The sequence below is a fragment of the Cupressus sempervirens genome, chromosome 7 (genome assembly GCF_028749045.1).
Source record: "Cupressus sempervirens isolate cs-2001-9-10 chromosome 7, ASM2874904v1, whole genome shotgun sequence".
Lineage (NCBI taxonomy): Eukaryota > Viridiplantae > Streptophyta > Pinopsida > Cupressales > Cupressaceae > Cupressus > Cupressus sempervirens.
This window is the reverse complement of record NC_143124.1, coordinates 658,940,332-658,963,273: the sequence shown is the minus strand read 5'-3', so window position 1 is coordinate 658,963,273 and position 22,942 is coordinate 658,940,332. Positions and strand designations below refer to the sequence as shown.

The following is a 22,942-nucleotide window of genomic DNA, read 5'->3' as shown; positions in this document are numbered from 1 at the left end:
AGTATGACAGGATTAGCAGTCTATAGGCTGAAAGTTCTTCAGCAGACAGGTTTCGTCTTTCAGATCGCCTAATCAACAATGGTATATTGGTTTCTAGTATTTCCAGCATGTTGCCTGATAAATTGGTTTCTGATATTGAGAGACAGTTGGTACAGTATGGCGTTGGGTATTGGTGTGTTGAGAAGGAAATGTAGAATAAGTGTGATCTTGTGTTAAAAATATTGTCCCTTGTTCTTGATCAACCCAAAGTTGTTCTGGAAGAGATTAATGTCATCTACCAATACTGTCTACAGTAACCTGCTACAGTAGACAACTTTCAGGGACATTGTGAGAAGATAGAGAACAAGCTGAATGGCATCGGTAAAACATGCAGAGTATTTGAAAATGTGGATGGTGCTATTGCTCAGACAAGAACAGTTGGTGATCTGCATGATGAGTTACTGTTTCAGCAAAGGCAGAGGGAAGAACTGATCAAGACCTTTTGGCTTGTAAAGGATATGATCAAGGTAGGAATGGAGTATGTTGTCAGTCATGTGACCAATTTTGAGAATTTTGTGCAGAGATTCCCTGTCTCCAATTCGACAGAACCTCTTGGCACACTGGTGCAGTGTAACAGTCTGAGTGCTCAATTGGGAGCAGTTGTTACCAATTGGAAGAAGAGTCTTCCAGTTTTGAAAGAAAGGTACAAGAAAGATTTTACAGTTAAATCTGCAATTTTTCTGTGAACTTTCTTTGGTACTTTTGTTTTGTAATTTTTGTAATGATTGGCCCTTTGCCATTATGGCAAAAAGAAGGAGAAGTTTGGTGAGAAACAAAAAGATTCCATCTACTTAAGGGAGATATCTACAGCTTTCGGCCTTCAGCTATTTCTTTTTGTTTCTAGAAGTTTTGCCATCAATGCCAAAGTTCCATCTACTCAGGGGGAGTTCTGCATATTTTGGTTTTCAGCGATTTCTTTTTGTTTCTGGCATAGTAACACGGGGACGCGTCCCCCCCCTTTTTGCCCAACGTCTCGGAGACTTCAACGCGCCGGAGACTTGGGGACTCCGTCTCCCCGTCCCCAGCGGTGCCACTAGATTCCACCACCTCCACCGAGGATGGGGGACATCCTGCTATTCACTATTTGCAAATTCAACTATTTATGTTTAATGTTCGATGTTCCAATTCAATGCAATGTTTCAAGTATTCACTCTTTTACATCTTTACATCCTATATTGCAATACATATTTTCATAACTAACATTTTTAAATACCATATGCATAGATATATACACCCCTCTTGTCCCCTACCGCCGTCCCCCCACCGTCCCCCCGCCGTCCCCAAATTAAGGCCCCTCTGTCCCCCCCGTCCCGGAAACTTGTCCCCCCGTTTCGCCGTCCCCCCGTCCCCCAAGGTGGTGTAACTATGGTTTCTGGAAGTATTTCCTTCAATGTCAAAGGAGGAGATTGTTAGACATAGCATATTGGTGTTGGCATTGATTGTCATTGATGTCAAAACATCCATACCAACACGTTGTCAGTATCGGTTGTTACGTAACATGTTTTGGTTTGGGTCACTCAGATGGGTGACAGCATGGTCACCCTGACAAAAGAATTGCTCATATCTTTTGTTCGGTTGACTTTTGTGTATCTGGTTTCCTATATCAGTTTGCCTGGTGCAATTTCTTGATAGAAACCTTTTGGTCACCGGCAAGAGTATATATGATAAAGAATGCTCTAAATTCCCTGTTGTTGGTGAAATTGTGTACCTGACTCTTTAGGTTATGTGTATCAGTACACATGTTAGCTCTAGGATAGTTGATTGGACTCTCATTTGGGATTGGTGTTGATCAACAGTTTTTGTCTTGGTAAATGGCCATAGTTGTTCCTAGTTTTCGGTTTCATCAGTATGAACCTAAGGTCATTGGTTATCCAATGATCATAAGGATTCCATGTTCTGGACTTGGTTGTGGTATTCCTATGTTGTCAGCAATTGTGTTATATCATGCTATATCTTATGTGTGACCTGTTTTGCAATAATGTGGCGTGGTGACGGGGTTCCTAGATTCAGGTCTGATACTTATAATTAAATGTAACAATTGAACTTGTGCATTGGCAGTATCACACTTTTTTGTTATTTCGGCTGACAGGAGTAGTCTTGAATACCAGTATAAATAAAGAAGACCATTTTGTATTCAACGACATGGAAAAGTGAATGTACTAGTCAGCGTGCGTATTCGGATGCATGGTGATGCGCAGTGTATGATGCTTATGAGTTGCATGTGTTGATTCTCTAAAGAAAGTGTGAACTACTCAGACAAGTTGACTGGGGAGGTGCAGACAGTTCACAACTGGAATTTGCAGAGGCCTGACATTATACTCTGTTTCGATTTCACTTTTCATTATGTTGGCATTGAGCCTTTATAGCGGTAGTGAGCCTTTCTATATTCGGGGAGTGGCTATTCAAATAATTAGCCTACCAACAACACCCTTTGTTCAGGCAGTTAGCCTTGCTGTACTAAATCACCTATTCACTGTCACCTTAATCAGTGTTGTTAATACATTTCATGAGAATTAGCTTCTCCATGTTTTTTCCCAAATTGGGTTTTCCATGTAAAAATAACCGTTCATTGTGTCAGTGTACATGTTTTTTTAATGCTTATCTTTTGATAGTGTATTTCTGTACTTTAACTGAAAGATCTTAAGCATCAGTGAATGTTAAGTGTTTACCAACAGTTTAAAAAGTTTTATTGGTTGTGCGGAATAACTAAATCACCCCCCTATTAGTTATTCGGCCTATTCAGCATGGTGTTCATAAATCCATGCATTTGTGAGGACATCCTTGATTCCTATTCTACATTCCAAGATCCTTAATTTCAAGCATATTAAAACATCTTCGTGGATATGAGTGATTTCTACATCTGTCCATGACAATTCGTGCAAGGTGAATTAAACATTTACTTTTTTAAATACTTTTCCTTTATGAAATTTCATTACATTTTCAAGGTTGATTCATAAAAAAATAGTTTGGCAAAGGCAACCCCTTTTACCCAACCTCTTCCCTGTTTTTCTATGTGCAAAAACAGGTTATGAAGCTGTCGGAACTTTTCCGAGCAGACTGGATACAGTCAAAGAATCCCTGAAAATTCCAGGCAAGAGTACCTGGAACAGAACATTTGAAACGTGTTGTACCCTGCAACTTCAGCTTAGATCAAAATCACGAGCGAGTATAGCAACCTGGGGCCTGATTCAGCTCATTTCCGATTTTTTACAGTTAGTTATCAGTCTATTATTTCCAGTTTTGTCTCTATTCGTCTATTTTGTCAACTACATTGCATCTTTCCCCTTTTCATTTTCAAATTACATATTTAGCTAAGGCTCACTGTCCCATTCAGCGCTTAGGTCCTTACTTCCACCTTTCCTTCTGAGTGTGCAATTTGAAAAAGGAGTAATCAACCCCTTTGCCTTTGATCCCCTTTTCTTTATGTACAATATACTAAACTAAGTCATGGATAATGAAATAGAAATGTATTTATTATGCTATGGCAGATAAGTATAATAACCAATGTATTTAGCTTCATTAATATGTCACCATGTATGTTTGGGAGTAATATAACAGTCATTTTTAAGAGTAAACAGTAAGCCCATGTCATAAAACAAGTAGTAATAGATAGATTCATTATGCGTTATATACATATCTAGATATACATACCAGATATTGCTGATTATGTAAATGAACCAATATAAGTTCTTCCACAGTATCAATGTTTGTCCTCTTCTTCTGATTCGATGGTCCTTCTATTGACCAATGTGAATGCCTTCTTATACTGTTTGTTTGGGCTGAGGAGCCACATGTAAAGGACATGACTCCTATCTCTTTGTAATCATGTCATTTCATAACCAATTAGCTTGTAATTGCTCCTCAATGATAGTTTAGCATTCACTTATCTGAATCAATATTATTAATCATTGTTGGGCATTAGTATGTTTGAGTAATTGATTCAATATTACTATTTTCTCTCTCAACTCAATCTTGCATAGTATTATACAAGTCCCCATCTTCCATCTATGCTTGCATATTATTGTCTCTTTGCGCAAACCCACTCATTCTTCTTGATTGTGCACTATGATTGATTGATAGTCTTTGATCTTCCATGAATGCAATGATAATATTTTGCTTCAATAGTCTTTGATTACTAACTCCTTTCAGTGGCACCATGTCTATTGGGGATAATATATTTGGCCTCTATTCCTTCGTCACATTTAATCGCTTCTTCCATGATTCTTATAGGGGATCAAACCGGTTGCCTTTGTCCTCGTATTGGTTGGTAATTGCTAACAAATGGCACCTATTGACACACATAAAGGCTCCAAGCTGCATGTTGGTTGCTGCGGAAGTCTTCAGAGATATCATGCCACCTTCTCTCTATATCTATTGAACGAGGATAATGATAACTTGCTCAGAGCGAGCTTTACGGTGTTGTTTATGTTGCTTGATATTCTAAGTCTCCATTGCTTGTGTCACTTCCTAGCCAATAGCTTCTTACGTAAATCTTTGCTATCCTTCAATGAAGAATTTGAATTCCGACCCACCAAAGTTGCCATGATAAAATATACCGATGAAGTATTAAGCTCCAGATATGATTGATGATTGCTGGGGGCTTGTGAGGATAAGTTTAAATCTTTAACTAAAACTATTTATTCATATATTGATTCTTGTTTCCTTAAGATTTTGAACTGGGATATGACAAAACTTGTGGAGCCCCACAACCATGAGACATTTTCTAGTCAAAGATTGTTGAATCAGGTCAGGGTCATGACATTTTTGCTCATATCAAATGCTTCGCTATTTCCATATTTTAAGTTTACAACACTTCCAATCAAATCTTTACACACATGGCGATCGTCTTTTCCTTAATTGTATTAAGAACACCAACCTATTCTATCAAGCTAGTATTTTAAATATGAAATGTTCATGTTAACAAAAAAAAGTAACGGAATATCAATACTTTTACTATCCAAACCCCGTCATTTATCACGCTGCTGCCACTTCAACTAATCTACCAACTATAACTCCCTCCCACCTACTACCCACCCACTTGATTATGGTTCACACTGATATCAGCCAGCTGCTGGTGATATCTCTTCCTCTTTCATTCTTTCCAGCTTCCTTCCAGCGTCTTTAGAGATATAGAAAAACCTCTATAGGGCAATTGTACAATGTTGGTTGAATGATAGTAATTTTCCATCAGTTTGAGGGGTATTTGGGAAATCATAAGAAGGTGACGAATTGAGGAAGATGCTAAGCTTGTATGAGCACTTGCAATATCTACAAGAGAATGAACCCCATCACTCTTCTGGAGTTTTTCACAAATTGAATCTTCTCCAAGGTAAGTGTTGCTTTATGCATTTATGTTCTTGTGATTCTTGCTCTTGTTACATGCTTTGTTTTTTCTATTTTCCAATTTAAAACACTTCACAATCAAATAATCACATCACAACAATTATTTTCTCTATTGTGTAAGGAATCACAGCTTACTCAATCAGGTTAATGTTCTAAACAAAAAAATGATTGTATGTTGATGATTTAGGAAATGGAATACCTGTACTGATTATGGGTCATTTTTCATAAAGGATTCTGATTCTTTTTTAAGTTTTTAGAAGAACAATAGTTTTCTTCTTGCAAACATTCAGATTCTCAGTTTTACAGCCCACCATGAATTTTTTCAGAACAAGAGTGTATTTTCTAGGGCTCACGACAGCCATTACAAACTTCATTTGCAATGATATCATAATGTGAAGAGTATTATAAATTTTGTCTACCAAATGTAATGAATGCTCTCAAACAAAAAATGCATGAGAAAATTTAAAACTTAAATCTTAATTCCTGCAAATAATAAGAATAAGAACTAAACAAATATCTTGCTTCACAGTTCCCATGTCTTTGTGAGGAATTTAACCATTTTCACAGTGTTAGATTCTGCAAGTATCCAGAAGAAAGTTACAAATAGAACGATAAAGTCTACAATGAAAGTGAACAAAAATCTAATATTACCAAAGCAGGAAGGCCAGCAGGTTCTGTTGACTGTTCATCAGGTAGATACTCTGATATTAAATTTGTGGCAACCAGTGCTTTAAGATACTCTGCAACTGCCCGACTATCTGCTGCATGCTCTCTTTGTTCAAATCGCTTAATGACAGCATGGGGACTGCAAAAATTCAATGTGAAAGTAAACAATCTCTCTAAAAATCAATCTCTCCAAATGGACAGAATTTTCAAAGCAGAAAAAAACAGCACAGTAACCACTTACAAATCTATCCTTTTAGCTACTAAGGTTAATAGTAAAAGCAGTAGCATCATGGTGAATATATATTCCCCGCAGTTAACACAAATTTAAAAGGCCCAAATGAACACCACAACTTCACAATTACAATAAACCTAATATAGCTACAACTGACATATTTTAGCCACCCTACAACAAGGGTCACAAAATGATACAAATTCATTCTTGTGTATATAGAGAAGCCCTGCTTTGTTTATGTGGACTTTTGCGAGATTGGAAAACAATCTACGTTTTCCTTCCAAAGTGTTAATGTGATACAATTTTCTATGTTAACAAACACCAAATATTTGCAGGTTTAGATTTATTTCTCATAATTCCCAAACTGCTCTAGAGAAGACATTAATTGATTTCAATCTAAGTTACCGATTCGGATGCGGATTCCGAAGCGGATACGGGATGCGGGGATTTTTTTTTTTTTTGGATGCGGATGCGGGAGGAAACGTGTATATATATATGCAAAGAAATGCAAGAAATATCAAATATACTAATATATGTCTATATATATTAATATATAACAACTGAGATGAGTATTTAGTATTGAAGACCCAGTAAAGACATACAGTCTGCGTGAATACTTTTGGTCAAAGATTTTGATTAGCAGCAAATATTAAGAATCATACATCATAAACAAAGTTGTATCTACATACTGTTTAATAATCAAATATTCTAGGCACTAGCAATATCAAAGTTTGGCATTTAAAGAAAACATATATGTATATATATAACAAAGATAAGCAGCGTGTAAATAACATGAATGCTGGAAAGATAAATAACATGAATGAGTTTTACACTTTTCATGCAGCTGGGCCCGTGGATGCTCCCAGATGCTTCTGGAAGCTCTGTGGATGCTGGCCGGAAGCCACCCGCAGGCTCCCGGATGCGTCTGGAAGCTGGATATTGGCTTCCAAACACATCCGGGAGCCTACAAGTGGCTTCCGGCCAGCATCCCGCATCCGATGCGGAAGCCTCTGCATTTCCAAACGAATCGGTATCCTAGATTTCAATGCATCTCCTGCTTTGGTCGGTTTGATATAAGTATTGATCCAAAAGGCACAAACCAATAGGCATGTCATGAGAGGACATGACTCATGTCTGCTCATGACATGACTGTTGGTATAAATAATAGTTAACAAAATACAAACCAATGTAGTTAACCAAAACATGATCAAGACAAATCACCAATCAGTATACACATAGATAGATCATCTTGCTTGAATCTATAATGTCTTAACGCAATGCATCCAATCATTTCGTGATCGATATTACGCGAGATATCATTACTCGATCATCAAGAGAAAATATAATCTGGAAGTACAGATTTCTGCATACTTAGTTTGATAAGAATAGTTTCTATCATTTCTTGTGTGAATTCAAGACAAGGAATTCTTGTATCTGACCTTAGCTATAATATATCAACACTCCTTCTTAGTTAGTGAAGATAACTAAGTATCAATAAATTTAGATCTCACCTAACTCGTGATATCAAGAAGTATAGAGAACATCAAGTCACATGACATTCTTATATCTTGGTTATGGTATGTGCACTAACATCACGTCTCGTGATGTCTACCATAATATATCATGGCATGTCCATGGATATTACGTCACATAATATCCACCATGATTATCTCATAAAGAACATATTGATACACAACCAATATCATGCTGATATCAAGTCAGCATGATATCTATCAATGAGTCCAAGAGACATAAACTATCAAGACATTCCCATGAATATCAATTCAGCATGATATTCGTCATGATAGTGAACGTTGTAAAGTCGCCACCTTACAATGTTGAATACAAGTGTACATTATTAGAAAAATCATCACCTTTCAGTAATGCACACAGGGGGGCCATAAAGTCATAGAGTCACACATATGACGATAAAAGATTTTATATAGAGACACCACGAATTCTCTCACGTGGTGTTGTCATGACATCCCACACATGACATCCACCATGAACCATATCAGAGGACGGATCCACTACGGCTCAATTCATATGGTGAAAACAATGGCTTCCACCTCAAACTTCTCTCTCAACGAAAACAATATGTAAGGATACAAATGATAGATCATTGATGTTGAAACTCCTTTTCAGCCTAGGCTTCAATCTCCATAGTACACAACCTTCTCTCTAAGAAGAGGCTTGGTGAGAATATTTGTTGTTCATTCTTCAATGATAATGTACCTCAACTGAATACTAGAGAAACCATCTCATCATAGTCTACTCCCTCTAAATCAATATCATCAGATGTTAACTAATGTAGATCCTTTACCTGCTCTCTCTGTCATAGAGGCATGTCGCCTTTATATGCTTGAGTCATGGAAAATATCTTTGCTCCAAGAGACACATCATAAAGCACATTAGTTCAAAGATCACAACATTGTTTACAAAAGCAACTTCTCGTACACAAATGTACTTGTCTGATTTCATAATAACATGAGTGAATGTAACAAACTGTTAATGTACCCCCAAGGTTGGCAACACCAAACATTCATCATAATGTGACTACCTTCTGAAGCTCTGAATACATGCGTCGAACTCCTAATCTTCTTGTTCAAGGTTGCCTCTCATAAATTGTCAAACTCCCTCTGAATCAAATATAACCGTATGACAACAAATGCAAAATGATTCAACAAGGACACATTTCACCAAGCTGGAGGAATAGACAAATCTATTGCAGATTAAGCTTCAACCATGACAAGAATCACCAATGCATTGAGGCAGAAAGGTCGGGTGCTAGTGATACATAGTCATAACCTCGAGAGTAATGTAGCAATCATCACAATGGTCTCAACACATTCTCTAACGTAAGAAGGTCAACAATCTGAGCCTCATATGTTACGACAACCAACATCACAATTAGTGCAACAGTCACCTCGAAGTCAGAATTTGTCGATACATCTACCCATTCATTTTGCTTGACAAACTTTGCTAATGTAGTCTCAACTTTGTATAGATCTCTTAAGTCAGCCTCAAGATTCTTTATAATAATCAAGTCGTGGTATTCATCAACTAGTACGAATTCCAAGGCCTCTTCTTCAACCAGCCATTCATTAACTATTTTTTTTTCCCGCACCTTCAGACTTTGCGATGAGATGGAAGTGTTTATCCTAGTTTCTTCACTGCTTCTTCTAGCTGATTCATTATTTCCTTCTTGCATAATTGTTGTTTCAGCAATTATAAGATGCTGGTCTACACCTGCATCCTGTACTTGACCAACTAAATCTTTACCTCTCAAATCACTATAAAATTTTTATGCATCCAAACAGTTGCCCCTAGCATCAAAATTCTATGTAGCAGAAACTGCTAGTGTTTGGTTGGCCCTCTGTCTTCCAATTTCCTTCGAGACTACAAAGACTTTAATCCATAGTTGCACCACTCTTCATTCACTTATCTGATGTAAAATAGTTTAGTAGGAGATGCATTTCCACCAAAGTCACAAGTCCCTGATAGCATACCATTCTTAAAAGCATAGGATGCATGTGACTACACATTATTGTTGATTATATTTATGATTTTTCTTTAATAAGTGACGTGGCAAGTGATATTACTAATACCTTTATTTGCTTGAATCAGTTATCTTTGACTTGTTAGCGTGTTTATCAATTTAACAAATCTCTTTGATTAAATTGATTTTATCTAGCTTTTACGGTCTTCATAATAGTTATATGCCTCTAATTCTAACATCTTCACCATTGTATTCACATATGTATGATATCATCATTGTAATGTCCCTGATTTTGGCAGGTCAACACAGTGGATGGAGTTAGCTCATCATAGCAACCCTTGTCAGCTGACAAGGTGTTTTGGGGGTCTCAGTTGTGGACTTACTATTTTTAGTGAGTCTATTTTCGACAGTCGCTATTTCTGGCAGTGCAGTGGGTGGCTTCAGCAGTTGATCGTCACCTACAGTTAATAAAGTAATAAATTGCATGAGTTCTTATTTATTTTTTAATCATTGAGTTGCATTATTATAATAATGCTTATATTATTATAATAATGACTTTAAGAGATATTTCTTAAAAAGCAAGTTGGAAAGTTTCTAGCATTGACTTTTTTTGGAAACTTCCACAATTTCAGAAGGGGAGTTTTAGGGAAACTTTGGGCCAACAAAAGCTTATAAATAAAAGCTCATTTCATTGGGAAAACCACGCTTGATTATATATTTGATTTTGTGCCTTTGTGGCTTTTCCTAGGTTCTGAACTGTATGCCCTTGCTGATGTATAAATGTTTGGAAATTCTTTTTGCAATTTAGCTGCTCAGGTATAGCTAAGTTTGCCCTACTTTTCTACTATTCATCATTGTATCTGAGAAGTGTTTTCATTCCACTACTGAAGTATAGTGGAGATATTTTGTTGGATTCTCCTATTGTGTTCACTGTGGCTAAGGAGATGAACACTCTGAAGAAAGTTGACAGAGTTTTTGTTACAAACTTAGCAATTGAATTAAGATACGGTTGGGCATATACGTGACTGTCGTTTTCAATACTGGTGTTGCATGTGGGTTTGATATCAGTTTGGACGCCATATTTGCAAGTTGGCGGATTGCTGAAAATGAAATTGGGCTGGGCAAGTATCTACAACAGACCTGGCACTTTGGATTTAACCTACGGCCAGCTTGTGTAGTCTGCGATCTCCATTGAGGCTGGACGTTATTAATATTCTGCTTGCGACCTGCATTAGGAGCAATACAAATTGTTACCAGACTGGTGCGAAGGTGTCTTTAGCTTGCGTTGAAGATGGGAATGGGGAGTGCTATGTTAAGAAGCCACCTCTAGTATATATTTTGGGTTCTCCTTTCAGTCGGCAATGCAAAGGATTGTGTTATGGAAGAAATCAGGTTTCATTTGGAATTTGGTTCATGTTAAATGTCTTTCCTTTCTCGTTTAAAATTATAAGTAATTCTGGAGTTGTGCTGTTAGTATTTCCTTTGCACTCTTTATATCTTCTAAAAATTACATTAAAACAAAGGAACTTAGAAACATTGTTTATTGGCACCAATAATTCTGTCAGAGTATACATAGAGTATCAACTTTAAAAAATAAAAAACAGAAACGATATCAGTTCGCCAGTTAGGAACCAGTTAGGGTTTTCACAGTTATCCTCTTTATATCTGTCATATTTGGTCTGGATGCCATTGTCTCTCATAGCTGACATTGGCTTTCATCAAGCTCAGTCTTCCTTAATACAAATCTCAATCTCTAACTATATAGAGCAAGATTTTGTCTTACCGCTCGCTGTCTTTGAATAAATCATCCTTTGATGCATAGTATTTAGCAAGCATACAATATCATTACCTATCACTGCCTTGTTCATGGACTGCATCCACTATTGTCCTGTTCTTACAATATTCATCAAAAACTTTAAAGATTGTTGGCTTTAATGACTTGGCACGTATATCTAACCATGGTCAACGTTTATTTGTTAAAAAAAATTGGATGACATGGCTAGGGTCAACTTCTTCAAGTAGATCAACTCCTCTGTGGCTTTCTAGTGCAGGGCACCCCCTTCTTTTTAGATTTTTGAGTTGTTAAGGGTTAGTTAAGAGGTTGCGTGTGTTTAATAAGTTCCAATGGTCCTTCGAATTCAACTAGTCCCAATGTGTTTGTAAAAGAGCCAAAATTGCTCATTAGGTCCTAGAGTTGTCAAAAGTTGCTCAATAGGTCAAACGTTGCTATAGATGGGCAACTAAGGTATTTGAGTAACTAATAGGTCCTAGGAATGCTAAATAGGGTCCTAGAATAGTCCTAGATGAACCCATTTGATCAAAAGATGTAAAGAGCAAAATTGCTCAAAAGTTGCAAAGTTGCTCAAAAAGTTGCTTGAGCAACTTTTAGAGTTTTTGCAAAAAGTTGCAAATGATAGTTTGGGAAATTGTAACCACCCATGCTCAGGTATTTGAGCAAGGGAAGCATATTTTGAAAGGTTAGAATGTTTCCAGTCAAATTACACACGTATGAGCCTGTTGTACAGACAATTTACTGTGTTTTTCATTGTTTTTGCAAAGTTTAATGCCCTAGTACAACTGTGTACGAATTGGGACAGATGATCTGACTTCTAGTTTTGTAGAGTAGTGTTTCACCTTTCTTTTGCATATACAAACTTAGTCTGAAGTTACAAGGTTGGTGAGTTGAGGAAGTTTTATTGGTGACTGGTTTGTGGTTTCCATTTACAAGGCTGTTGTCAAATTAATGGCTCTAAACTGATCAGACCAAGCCAATCCAATGGCATGATTAGAAGCCCTATGAAGTTACCAAGTGGTTGGAAAGGTTGATTTGAAGTTTGAAAGGATCTAGAGGTCTTTTGATGAAAACTGGTCCAAAGGCCTAAAAGATAGCCTAGAAACTAGGGCTCGAGGGTGAACAAGGTTGTGGGTGTTTTGAGGTTTTGTAAATTTGGATTCTAGAAGTGCTAGGTGATAGCTTTCAGAATCCTAAGGTCTTTCATGGGGCTATTTGGAAGAATTTGAAGAAATGGAATAAAGCAGTGTTACTAGACCTAAAGCAAATAGGCCTAATTAGCCCTATTTGAAGATGGTGAGTTTTAATGGTTGTTGATGTGACTGGAAGGGTTAGGCTAGGTCAAGAAGGATATGAAGGGTATCTACAAGTTCAGTAGAAACCAAGGAAGTAAGAGAGAAAGATCCTAAGCAAGCGTTAGGGTTCTGAAGGAAGGGCTAGTAGGACTAGTGCTTTAATAAGGGAGATTAAGTCTACACCAACCCAACTTGCCTAGCAAGCAAGTTGGGGTAAGAGTCTTGGAGGCTAAGATTGGTGAAAAGATCAAGAAAACAGGAGCCATTGGATGGTTCAAAGATTAGATCCTTAATTAGGAGTGGTTAAGTGTTAGAGCCCTAGTCCCTCTGCATTAGAGTGGTATCAGAGCCAACTTTCAGCTTGGTGTATGTCAAACGTGGAAGATAGCCAAGAGGTTGACAATATGCCACCCAAGGCAATGAGCAAGGGTGCCACAATGGATTTGGTCAAGGGTATATTGGCCGAGGCCAATCAAGCAAAGACAAAAAGCAAAAAGAAAATCACAGAATGAGGAAGAAGATGAAAGTCTAACAGGGGAGACATCTGACAGGGGCAAGGATCCAAAGATAGAGAAGGAGCAAAAGGTGTTCTTTGATGTCTTTGTCTCTCAACAAAGACTATATAGAGCATATTCCTTACTACAGTGGTAGCTTGAATGGAGAGGAATTTTTGGATTGGCTAGAGGCCATAGATAATTAGTTTGATTACAAAAAAGTACAAGAGGAGAAGAGCGTCAACTATGCCAAGGCTAGACTCAAGGGATCAGCATTAGTTTGGTGGAATATGATGCAAGATGACAGACTAGCAGTAGGGAAGAAGAAGATAGTGTCTTGGGATAGGATGAAGATTAGGTTGAGAGCATAATTCCTACCCACAGACTATGAGATACAGATATATCAGAGATTGAAGAACCTAAGGCAAAGGGATCTCACAGTGAGTTCCTACATTGAAGAGTTCAACAAACTAAGCCTAAGAGCAAGAAGACAAGAAGAGGAAGTGGAAAGAGTGGCAATGTACCTCAATGGGTTAAGACAAGGGATTCAAGATGAGATTAGCATGATGGCTCCTGACAGTATGCATAATTGCTTTCAACTAGCCTTAAGGGTAGAAGAGAAGGCTAGGAGAAGACATGATTCACAACAAAGGGGCAAAGGTAATAGAGGTTTTAGAGGCAGGGGCAACTTTGGTAGAGGACCAGGACCAAGTAGGCTTGAAGAGACTCAAACAAATGACACCAATGGGGGTAATCAGATCAAGGGCACATTCCAAAGAGGGGAATATAGAGGAAGAGGACCACCTAGAGGTAGGTTTCAATCCCAAGGTAGAGGCAATTCAGTCTTCACTGGCAGGTGCTATAATTGCAATCAAGTAGGTCACACCGTGGGCAAATGTCCTGAGAAGGGTTCCACCTCATTCATTGGGGAAAGGAGAACACAATTGGTACAAGATGATGACACCCAAAGTATCACATCACCTATTTCCAAAGCAAGACCAATACTGGATGGTGAGAATTTACTGTTGAGAAGGACTTTGCTGAAAGTCCCTAGTATAGTAGAACCACCTCAGAGAAAGCGCTTGTTTAAGACCACTTGCAGGTCACATGGGAAGATATGCAAAGCAATAGTGGACTCTAGTTCCACTGAAAATATAGTATCAACAGAGATAGTAGATAAGTTGAACCTCAAGAGGGTACCCACCACCACTCCCTATAAGGTGTCTTGGTTGAATAAGGGCCAACAAATAGTGGTTGATGAACAAACATTTGTGGAGTTTGAAATAGGGGAATATAAGGACAAGGTGTTATGTGACATAATGCCTATGGATGCTTGTCATCTCTTGGAAGGGTGTCCATGGCAATATGATGTGAAGGCTATAAATGATGGGGAGAAGAATAGTTGTGTGATCACCAAGCAGGGCAAGAAGTTTCAGATGGACCCTTTGACTGAACCTAAGGAAGAGAAACATGTGGGGACAAGTGTAATGTTATTGAGTGGAAAGGAATTCCTAAAGACTATGAAGAAGGAGAAAGGACTTTGTTGTGTCGTAGTGGTAAGACCTAGGGAAGAAACTAAGGAGAAGGCCCATGTACCTCAAGAAATGCGGTAGTTGTTGGAGAAGTACCATGAAATAGTGAACAACGGGCTACCTAGTGCATTACCACTTATGAGAGAGGTAAGTCATAAAACAAACTTGATACAAGGCGCAAATCTACCTAACAAGGCAGCCTACAAGATGACTCCAAGTCAAAATGCTGAAATCACAAAAAAGAAATACAAGATTTGTTGGAAAAAGGCCTTATAAGGAAGTACTTAAGCCCTTGTGCTGTACCAATTGTCCTTGAACCTAAGAAAGATGGCAAATGGAGAATGTGTACTGACTCTAGAGCAATCAACAAGATCACCATTAGATGTAGATTCCCTATGCCCCGGATTGAGGACTTGTTAGATAATTTGGGAGGATCTTGCTACTTCTCTAAGGTGGATTTGAAATACCAAATTAGAGTTGGGCCTGGTGACGAATGGAAGACAGCCTTCAAGATAAATGAAGGGCTGTATGAGTGGCTAGTAATACCCTCTTGCTTGACAAATGCCCCAAGTACCTTCATGAGGCTGATGAATGAGGTGCTAGCAGACTTCATAGGTAAGTTTGTCATTGTGTATTTGGATGACATTTTGATTTTTAGCAGGTCCAAACAGGTGCATATGAAGCACTTGGCGATGGTCTTGAGGAGGCTACATCAAGAGAAGGGGATGATTAATCAAGAAAAGTATGAGTTTCTAAAAACTTAATTAGTATATATCAAATCTATATTGCACTGGCCAACACCTAAATGCATAGGAGATGTTAGGAGTTTTCATGGGTTGGCATCCTACCATAAGAAGTTTGTGAAAGGGTTCAGTCATATCTATACACCCATACTTAACACTATCAAAGGAGGTATAAAATGTCAATTCAAGGGGACAGAGGCAGCAAATAAGGGGTTTGAACTATTACAAAAAAGGATTTCAACCTTACCTACCCTAAGGTTTCGAAACTTCAATCAGCTCTTTGTTGTAGAGTGTGATGCCAATAAACTAGCCATTGGGGTAGTGCTAAGTCAAGAAGGACACCCTGTGGCATTCTAAAAAGTTGAATGAGGCAAAACAAAGATACGCCACTTATGACCTTGAGTTATATGCAATGGTCCAAGCCTTGAAAAAGTGGAGGCACTACCTCCTACCAAGGGAATTTGTAGTGTACACAGACCTTAGCTTCTTGAATGGGCAAGAGAAATTAAATCAGAGACACCTCAAGTGGGTGGAATACTTGCAGACATTTACCTTTGTGATCAAGCACAAGAAAGGTGTGATCAACAAAGCTGCAGATGCTCTCAGTAGGAGAGTACTAGCTATACAGGAGATACAATTGCAGATTGTGGGAATGGATGATCTAGAGACATCTACAAGGGGAGTAAAGACTTCAAAGATGCCTATGAGATATGTGAAAAATTCAATCAAGGTTTTAGAGTTGATTTCACTGATTACATGCTACAGGAAGGTCTGCTATTTAAAGGAAACTTATTGTGTATTCCCCAATATTCCATGAGGGAGAATATAATCAAGGAAAAGCATCAAGGCAGTTTAGGGGGACATTTTGGGGCAAACAAGACACTTGAACAAGTCACTAGGTACTGTCATTGGCCCAAGTTGCAGTCAGATGTAAGGAGGTTTGTGGAGCAATATCAGGTGTGTCAGAGGGCCAAGGGACATAGCAACAATGCAGGGTTATATCAACCCCTAACTATACCACAGAGGCCATGGGAGTGTTTGACTATGGATTTTGTTTTAGGACTCCCTAAAACACCTAGAGGGCATGACAGTGTCTTTTTTGTTGTGGATCGTTTTAGCAAAATGGCACACTTCATCCCTTGCAAGCAAATAAATGATGCTTCACATATAGCAGGCCTATTCTTCAAGGATATAGTGAGAATCCATGGGTTGTCACTCCACATAGTGAGTGATAGGGGCAGTAAATTTGTAGGTCACTTTTGGAGGACCCTTTGGAAGATGCGAGGGACAAATTTGTCTTTTTCTTTAGCTTACCATCCTCAGTCTGATGGGCAAACTGAGGTAGTGAACAAGTCTTTGGGCAATCTATTAAGGTGTTTGACCAAGCAGCATGGTCAATCATGGGATCACATCATAGGGTAGGCAAAATATGCCTATAATGACTCTATTAATAGGAGTACTGGCAAGAGCCCATTTGAAATAGTTTATGGGACTCAACCTAGAGGGATTTTGGAGTTGAGGGATCTCAGTCTACATGACAAGAGGAGTGCTCAAGGAGAGTCCTTTGCAGAGCAGATGAAAGAGCTTCATGAACAGGTTAGGACTTTGCAACAACAAGTGGAAAAGTACAAGACTAGAGCAGACAAAGCAAGGAGGGGTTTGTAGTTTAAGGTGGAAGATTTGGTGCTTGCTTACCTCAAGAAGGAGAGATTACCCAAGGTACAGCCAACTCAACTACTGATGAAGAAGATATGACCTCTGAAAATCTTACATAAGTTTGGGAACAACGCCTATGAAGTGGAACTTCCTCTTGACTTGGGGATCTCACCAATTTTCAATGTGTGTGATATATTTCCTTACAAAGGCACTCATACTGATACTGGTCAGCACACCATTGCAGACTTGGAGGTAACTGATTGGGTTCAAGACTTGCCCACTCCCCAACCTTTGCAGTTAGACAGCATAGTGGACTTCAAGGTGATTAAGAAGACCAGGAAAGGCACCTAAAAGACCTATTTGGTGAAATGGAGGGGACTACTAGATGCTGAAGCCACTTGGATGACTGAGGCGGATATTCTAAAGCATGGGATCACCATTGAAAACCTCCTAACTCAAGGGACTGGACTTGAGTTCTTTGTCCCAGGGGAGTATGATGCAGGGCACCCCTTTCTTTTTGGTTTCTTGAGTTGTTAAGGGTCAGTTAAGAGGTTGTGTGTGTTTAATAAGTTCCAATGGTCCTTTATGATGCAGATCACCCCCTTCTTTTTGGTTTCTTGAGTTGTTAAGGGTCAGTTAAGAGGTTGTGTGTGTTTAATAAGTTCCAATGGTCCTTGGAATTCAACTAGTCCCAATATGTTTGTAAAAGAGCCAGAATTGCTCATTAGGTTCTAGAGTTGTCAAAAGTTGCTCAATAGGTCAAAAGTTGCTAGGGATGGGCAACTAAAGTATTTGGGTAACTAATAGGTCCTAGGAATCCTAACTAGGGTCCTAGAATAGTCCTAGATGGACCCATTTGATCGAAAGATGTAAAGAGCAAAAATTGCTCAAAAGTTGCAAAGTTGAAAGTTGCTTGAGCATTTTTTGCAATTTTTGCAAAAAGTTGCTTGAGCAACTTTTGCAAAAAGTTGCAAATGATAGTTTGGGAAGTTCTAACCACCCATACTTGGGTATTTGAGCATGGGAAGCATATTTTGGAAGGTTATAATGTTTCCAGTCAGATTACACACATGTGAGCCTGTTGTACGGACAATTTACTGTGTTTTTATTTGTTTTTGCAGAGTTTAATGCCCTGGTACAGTTCTGTACGGATTGGGACAGATAAGCTGAGTTCTGGTGTTTGTAGAGTAGTGTTTCATCTTTCTTTTGCATATATAAACTTAGTCTGAAGTTACAAGGTTGGTGAGTTGTGGAAATTTTATCAGTGACTGGTCTGTGGTTTCCATTCACAGGGCTGCTGTCATATTAATTACTCTAACTTGATCATCCACAGTGGAAAATGTTTGAAACCTTGTGGGATGATAGGTTAGACTCTGTACATATGGTTTCTGCTTTCCTTTGCATTTTTCTGACTGGTTTTCAAGTTATCAAGTGATGCCCTAGGCTGACTGATGGGAGTAGGCAAGCCAGGACAGTGTGAGATGTTGTTGCAGAGCACACCCGTGATCAGACCAGGCCAATCCAATGGCATGTTTAGAAGCCCTAGGAAGTTACCTTGATAGAACGAGTGGTTGGAAAGGTTGATTTGAAGTTTGAAAGGATCTAGGGATCTTTTGGTGAAAACTGGTCCAGAGGCATAAAAGATAGCCTAGAAACTAGGGCTCGAGGGTGAACAAGGTTGTGGGTGTTTTGAGGTTCTGTAAATTTGGATTCTAGAAGTGCTAGGTGATAGCTTTCAGAATCCTGACGTCTTTCATGGGGCTATTTGGAAGAATTTGAAGAAATGGAATAAAGCACTGTTACTAGACCTAAAGCAAATAGGCCTAATTAGCCCTATTCGAAGATAGTGAGTTTTAATGGTTGTTGATGCGACCGGAGGTGTTAGACTAGGTCAAGAAGGATATGAAGGGTATCTACAACTTTAGTAGAAACCAAGGAAGTGAGAGAGAAAGATCCTAAGCAAGGGTTAGGGTCATGAAGGAAGGAAGGGCTAGTAGGACTAGTGCCTTAATAAGGGAGATTAAGTCTACACCAACCCAACTATACCTAGGAGGCAAGTTTGGGAGCCATTGGATGGTTCAAAGATTAGATCCTTAATTAGGAGTTTTTAAGTGTTAGAGCCCTAGTCCTTTTGCATCACTTTCATACTTCATGAAATTCGTTGCTACATGTGTTGTTCAATTTAGACCCACACGCACTTAAGCACACAAAAGCACCACCATGCTAAAGAGCTATAGCAAGAATGGGACATGTCTGGTCACCCAACACAGAAACACTGGTAACTTTTAAGTATCACCCCAAATTTTTAAATAAGCTTCCATTAATTATTCCTTCACACACTAAGCTCCATCGCACTAAGCTCCAAAGTGTCCTTGTTTCCATCCATGTCTCTTCATTTGGCAGGGGCATACAATTTCACACATCAAATACAAGATCCCTCCAAGGGCCACGATACTATTCTACCTGCATATATATGAACTGACCAATATTTCCCAGGCTTGAACACTTAGTTTTCAGCAGATATAAAGAAGACAATCATTACACTACAGCCACAATTCTTGTAATGTCTCCTTGTTCCATTGAACAATGACCATCAAAATTTCAATATTCTCCTTCCAAGAATCTCAGAACTCTCACCTCTAATACATTTGTTCAGTGAATACCAAGAAATATATCGAACCTTCCTTGTATTGCTTCCTTCTTCAAATTTGTTTCTCCCAACTCCATTATTTTTAATATGCACACAATCTGTTTGCTTATCTCTGTGATTTCCAGATAGAATGAATTTCCCACGAAGTTCATGGAGTTGGATGAATAAGATTTTGATCTACAGGGCAAAATATCAATCTCAGAACTATTGATGTATTTGATAATATATCCACACAAATAAACTTCTCTTCAAATATTAAATCTCCCACTAATTGTAATGTCCGTTCACCAATTTGTTTGAAGAATATATTTACTGCATAAATATTACAAACTTCAATTTCCACCCTTTGTCCATGGGAAGAAATATATTTTCTGCCGTTTCTATATTTGCTAATAAATCCTTCCAATATTTATATATTCCATTCAATACCTTTGTCTGAATATGTTGCAGAAGGTCTGCTGGAGCACTTCCACATCCCAATGCTCTTGACAACACGAGGCCATCACAAGTATCCAAACATGTGAACATGGCGAGTTGTAAACCAGTGAGCTGAATATTGATTCCATCAAGCGAAAGGTGATGAATGGTTTGAAGAATTAACCACTACTAGTATTTAATTTTTCCTCAGACTATATTTATTCTCAAGGCTTTTAAAAATATAAATGTAATCTTTTGAGTCGCAGTATTCCTTCACTATTGAAATGTCACAGGCTGGTAAGGAACCTGCTCTGATACCATGTTAATGTGATACAATTTTCTATGTTAACAAACACTGAATATTTACAGGTCTAGATTTATTTTGGGTAATTCCCAATCTGCTCTAGAGAAGACATTAATTGATTTCAATGCATCTCTTGCTTTGATTGGTTAGATATAAGTATTGATACAAAAGGCACAAAGCCAATAGGCATGTCATGAGAGGACATGTCTCATGTCTGACATGACTGTTGGTATAAATAATAGATAACACAATACAAACCAATTTAGTTAACCAAAACACGATCAAGACAAATCACCAATCAGTATAGACATAGATAAATCATCTTGTTCAAATCTATAATGTCTTAATGGAATGCATCCGATCATTTCCTGATTGATATTATGCATGAAATCAGTACTCGATCATCAAGAGAAAATATAATCTGGAAGTACAGATTTCTGCATATTTAGTTTGATATGAATAGTTTCGATAATTTCTTGTGCGAGTTCAAGACAAAGAATTCTTGTATCTGACCGTAGCTATAATATATCAACACAAAGCATTCAGTAATTTCCTACAAGACTCCTTATGAAGGAAAAGCCAGTTTAAAACAAAACCATGGGCAACGCTTGTTTTTAGGAGACACGAAAAGTTAATTTAATTTAATTTGTAGCTAACAGACAAATAAGGTGTGGCATCCTTTAAAAGAGAACGATACAAAAGAAGTCAAGCAAGGAGGATGAAAGGCAATATTGAATATGTTTGAGGTTGCCTCCTACGGATCAGAAATTATGTTTTATCAGCTCAAGTATGAAAGAACTCTCTGTCTGAAAATTACAAAAATGAAAAACCCTTATAAAAGAAATCAAGCAAGGAGGAAGGAATGCATCAATGAATATATATGAGTTTTCCTCCAGTGGACCAGAAATTATGTTCTATCAGCTAAATGATGAAACCCCTCCATGCCTGAAAATTGAAGGACAAAAATCATTTTCTTGTTCTTGCAGGGTTGGTGGACAAGAATCACTGACTCAAAGCAGTTTGGAAGTTATTCTCAAAGGCATTTCAGTGAATTAAACCGCTACAGACTTCAACTAATTTTGTAAGATCAAATACTTTACATAGATCTAAGCTGCTTTCTGAGCCTCCAAAGCCATGAAAATCAGAAAAAGATGTTATTGATAATTAACTGTGCAAGTTCTAGTGTGAGTTAGATTTTATTCTAGTCAAGGAAAATTAATTTTAAAAAATCAAAAGGAGCGCTACAGAGATAGTTGCTTCAAACAAATTTACAGAAAAATCCTGGGATATTGGAGTAGAATAGGTACTCCACAGAAAACCTTGCAAATAAGAAGTAACCCTGTCTGCTGTTTTGCGATCCACATATAAATTTTTAAACAATACCATCTAGATAAAGATCAAAGGATGCAACCACTTAAGGCCAAGAAATCCATTCTCACATTTTTGTTCAAGCTTTAAAGAGTTTGCATGATGTCAATTGTTTATATTTATGGAATTTAGTATTTACCAAATTCAAAGAGCATTTTGAGCATTCCCCCTTTGTCCTGTTGTGAGGTCTTCACATCATCGCCCCATTGCAAATGGGGACCCCCTCTTTCATTTTCTACTTAGGCTGTTGTAGTAGTAGTGGAGTTATAAAGTTTTGGCATTGGGCTTAAGTTTGAAGAGAATGGGTTTTTGTTTGGGTTGAAACACGGATTTGGCTAACCCTGGGAGATGGAACAAAATTGGGAGTGATGCTAAAGAAGAGCTAAATTCGGCTAAGTATAAAACTCATCTTGAGCTGCGACATATTCCGCTACCCAACTAAAAGTTGTCTCAGCTTGACCGAGACGTGTTTCACTGCCAAGTAAAAAGTGTCTCGGCTTGGCTGAGACGTGTTTCGCTACCCAAGTAAATGTTGTCTCAGCTTGGCCAAGATGTGTTTCGCTACCCAAGTAAAAGGTGACTGAGCTTGGCCGAGACGTGTTTCACTACCCAAGTAAAAGTTGTCTCAGCTTGGCCAAGACATGTTTCCCTACTCAAATAAATGTTGTTTCATCTTGAGTTGGAACTTGATTTTCTACCTATGTTAATTTCGTCTCATCTTATAGCAATGATCTTTGAACCTTGAAATGGTCATTGAGCCTAGAAGTTTGTTGCAAATGCATGTGGCCTTCTTTTATATATGGCACTAGGACCAAAATTTGGGGCAAAACAACCTTGGAAAATAATGTATGAGCATGGGGGATTAAAATGCCTTGGATTAAAAAAAAAATTGATCGGTAAGAGGCTGAAGCC

The 22,942-nt window shown here is 38.2% G+C and overlaps 1 protein-coding gene across 2 annotated transcripts in view; it reads right to left on the bottom strand.

Annotated features, from left to right (window-relative positions):
* Positions 1 to 22,942, bottom strand: part of FTSH11 (FTSH protease 11) — a 201,345-nt gene that overhangs the window by 162,762 nt on the left and 15,641 nt on the right. For both annotated transcript variants that reach the window (XM_089792463.1, XM_089792462.1), the window contains exon 2: positions 6,034 to 6,187. In XM_089792463.1, coding sequence (XP_089648589.1) covers positions 6,034 to 6,187 — 154 coding nt within the window. The remainder of the gene's footprint in view (positions 1 to 6,033; positions 6,188 to 22,942) is intronic.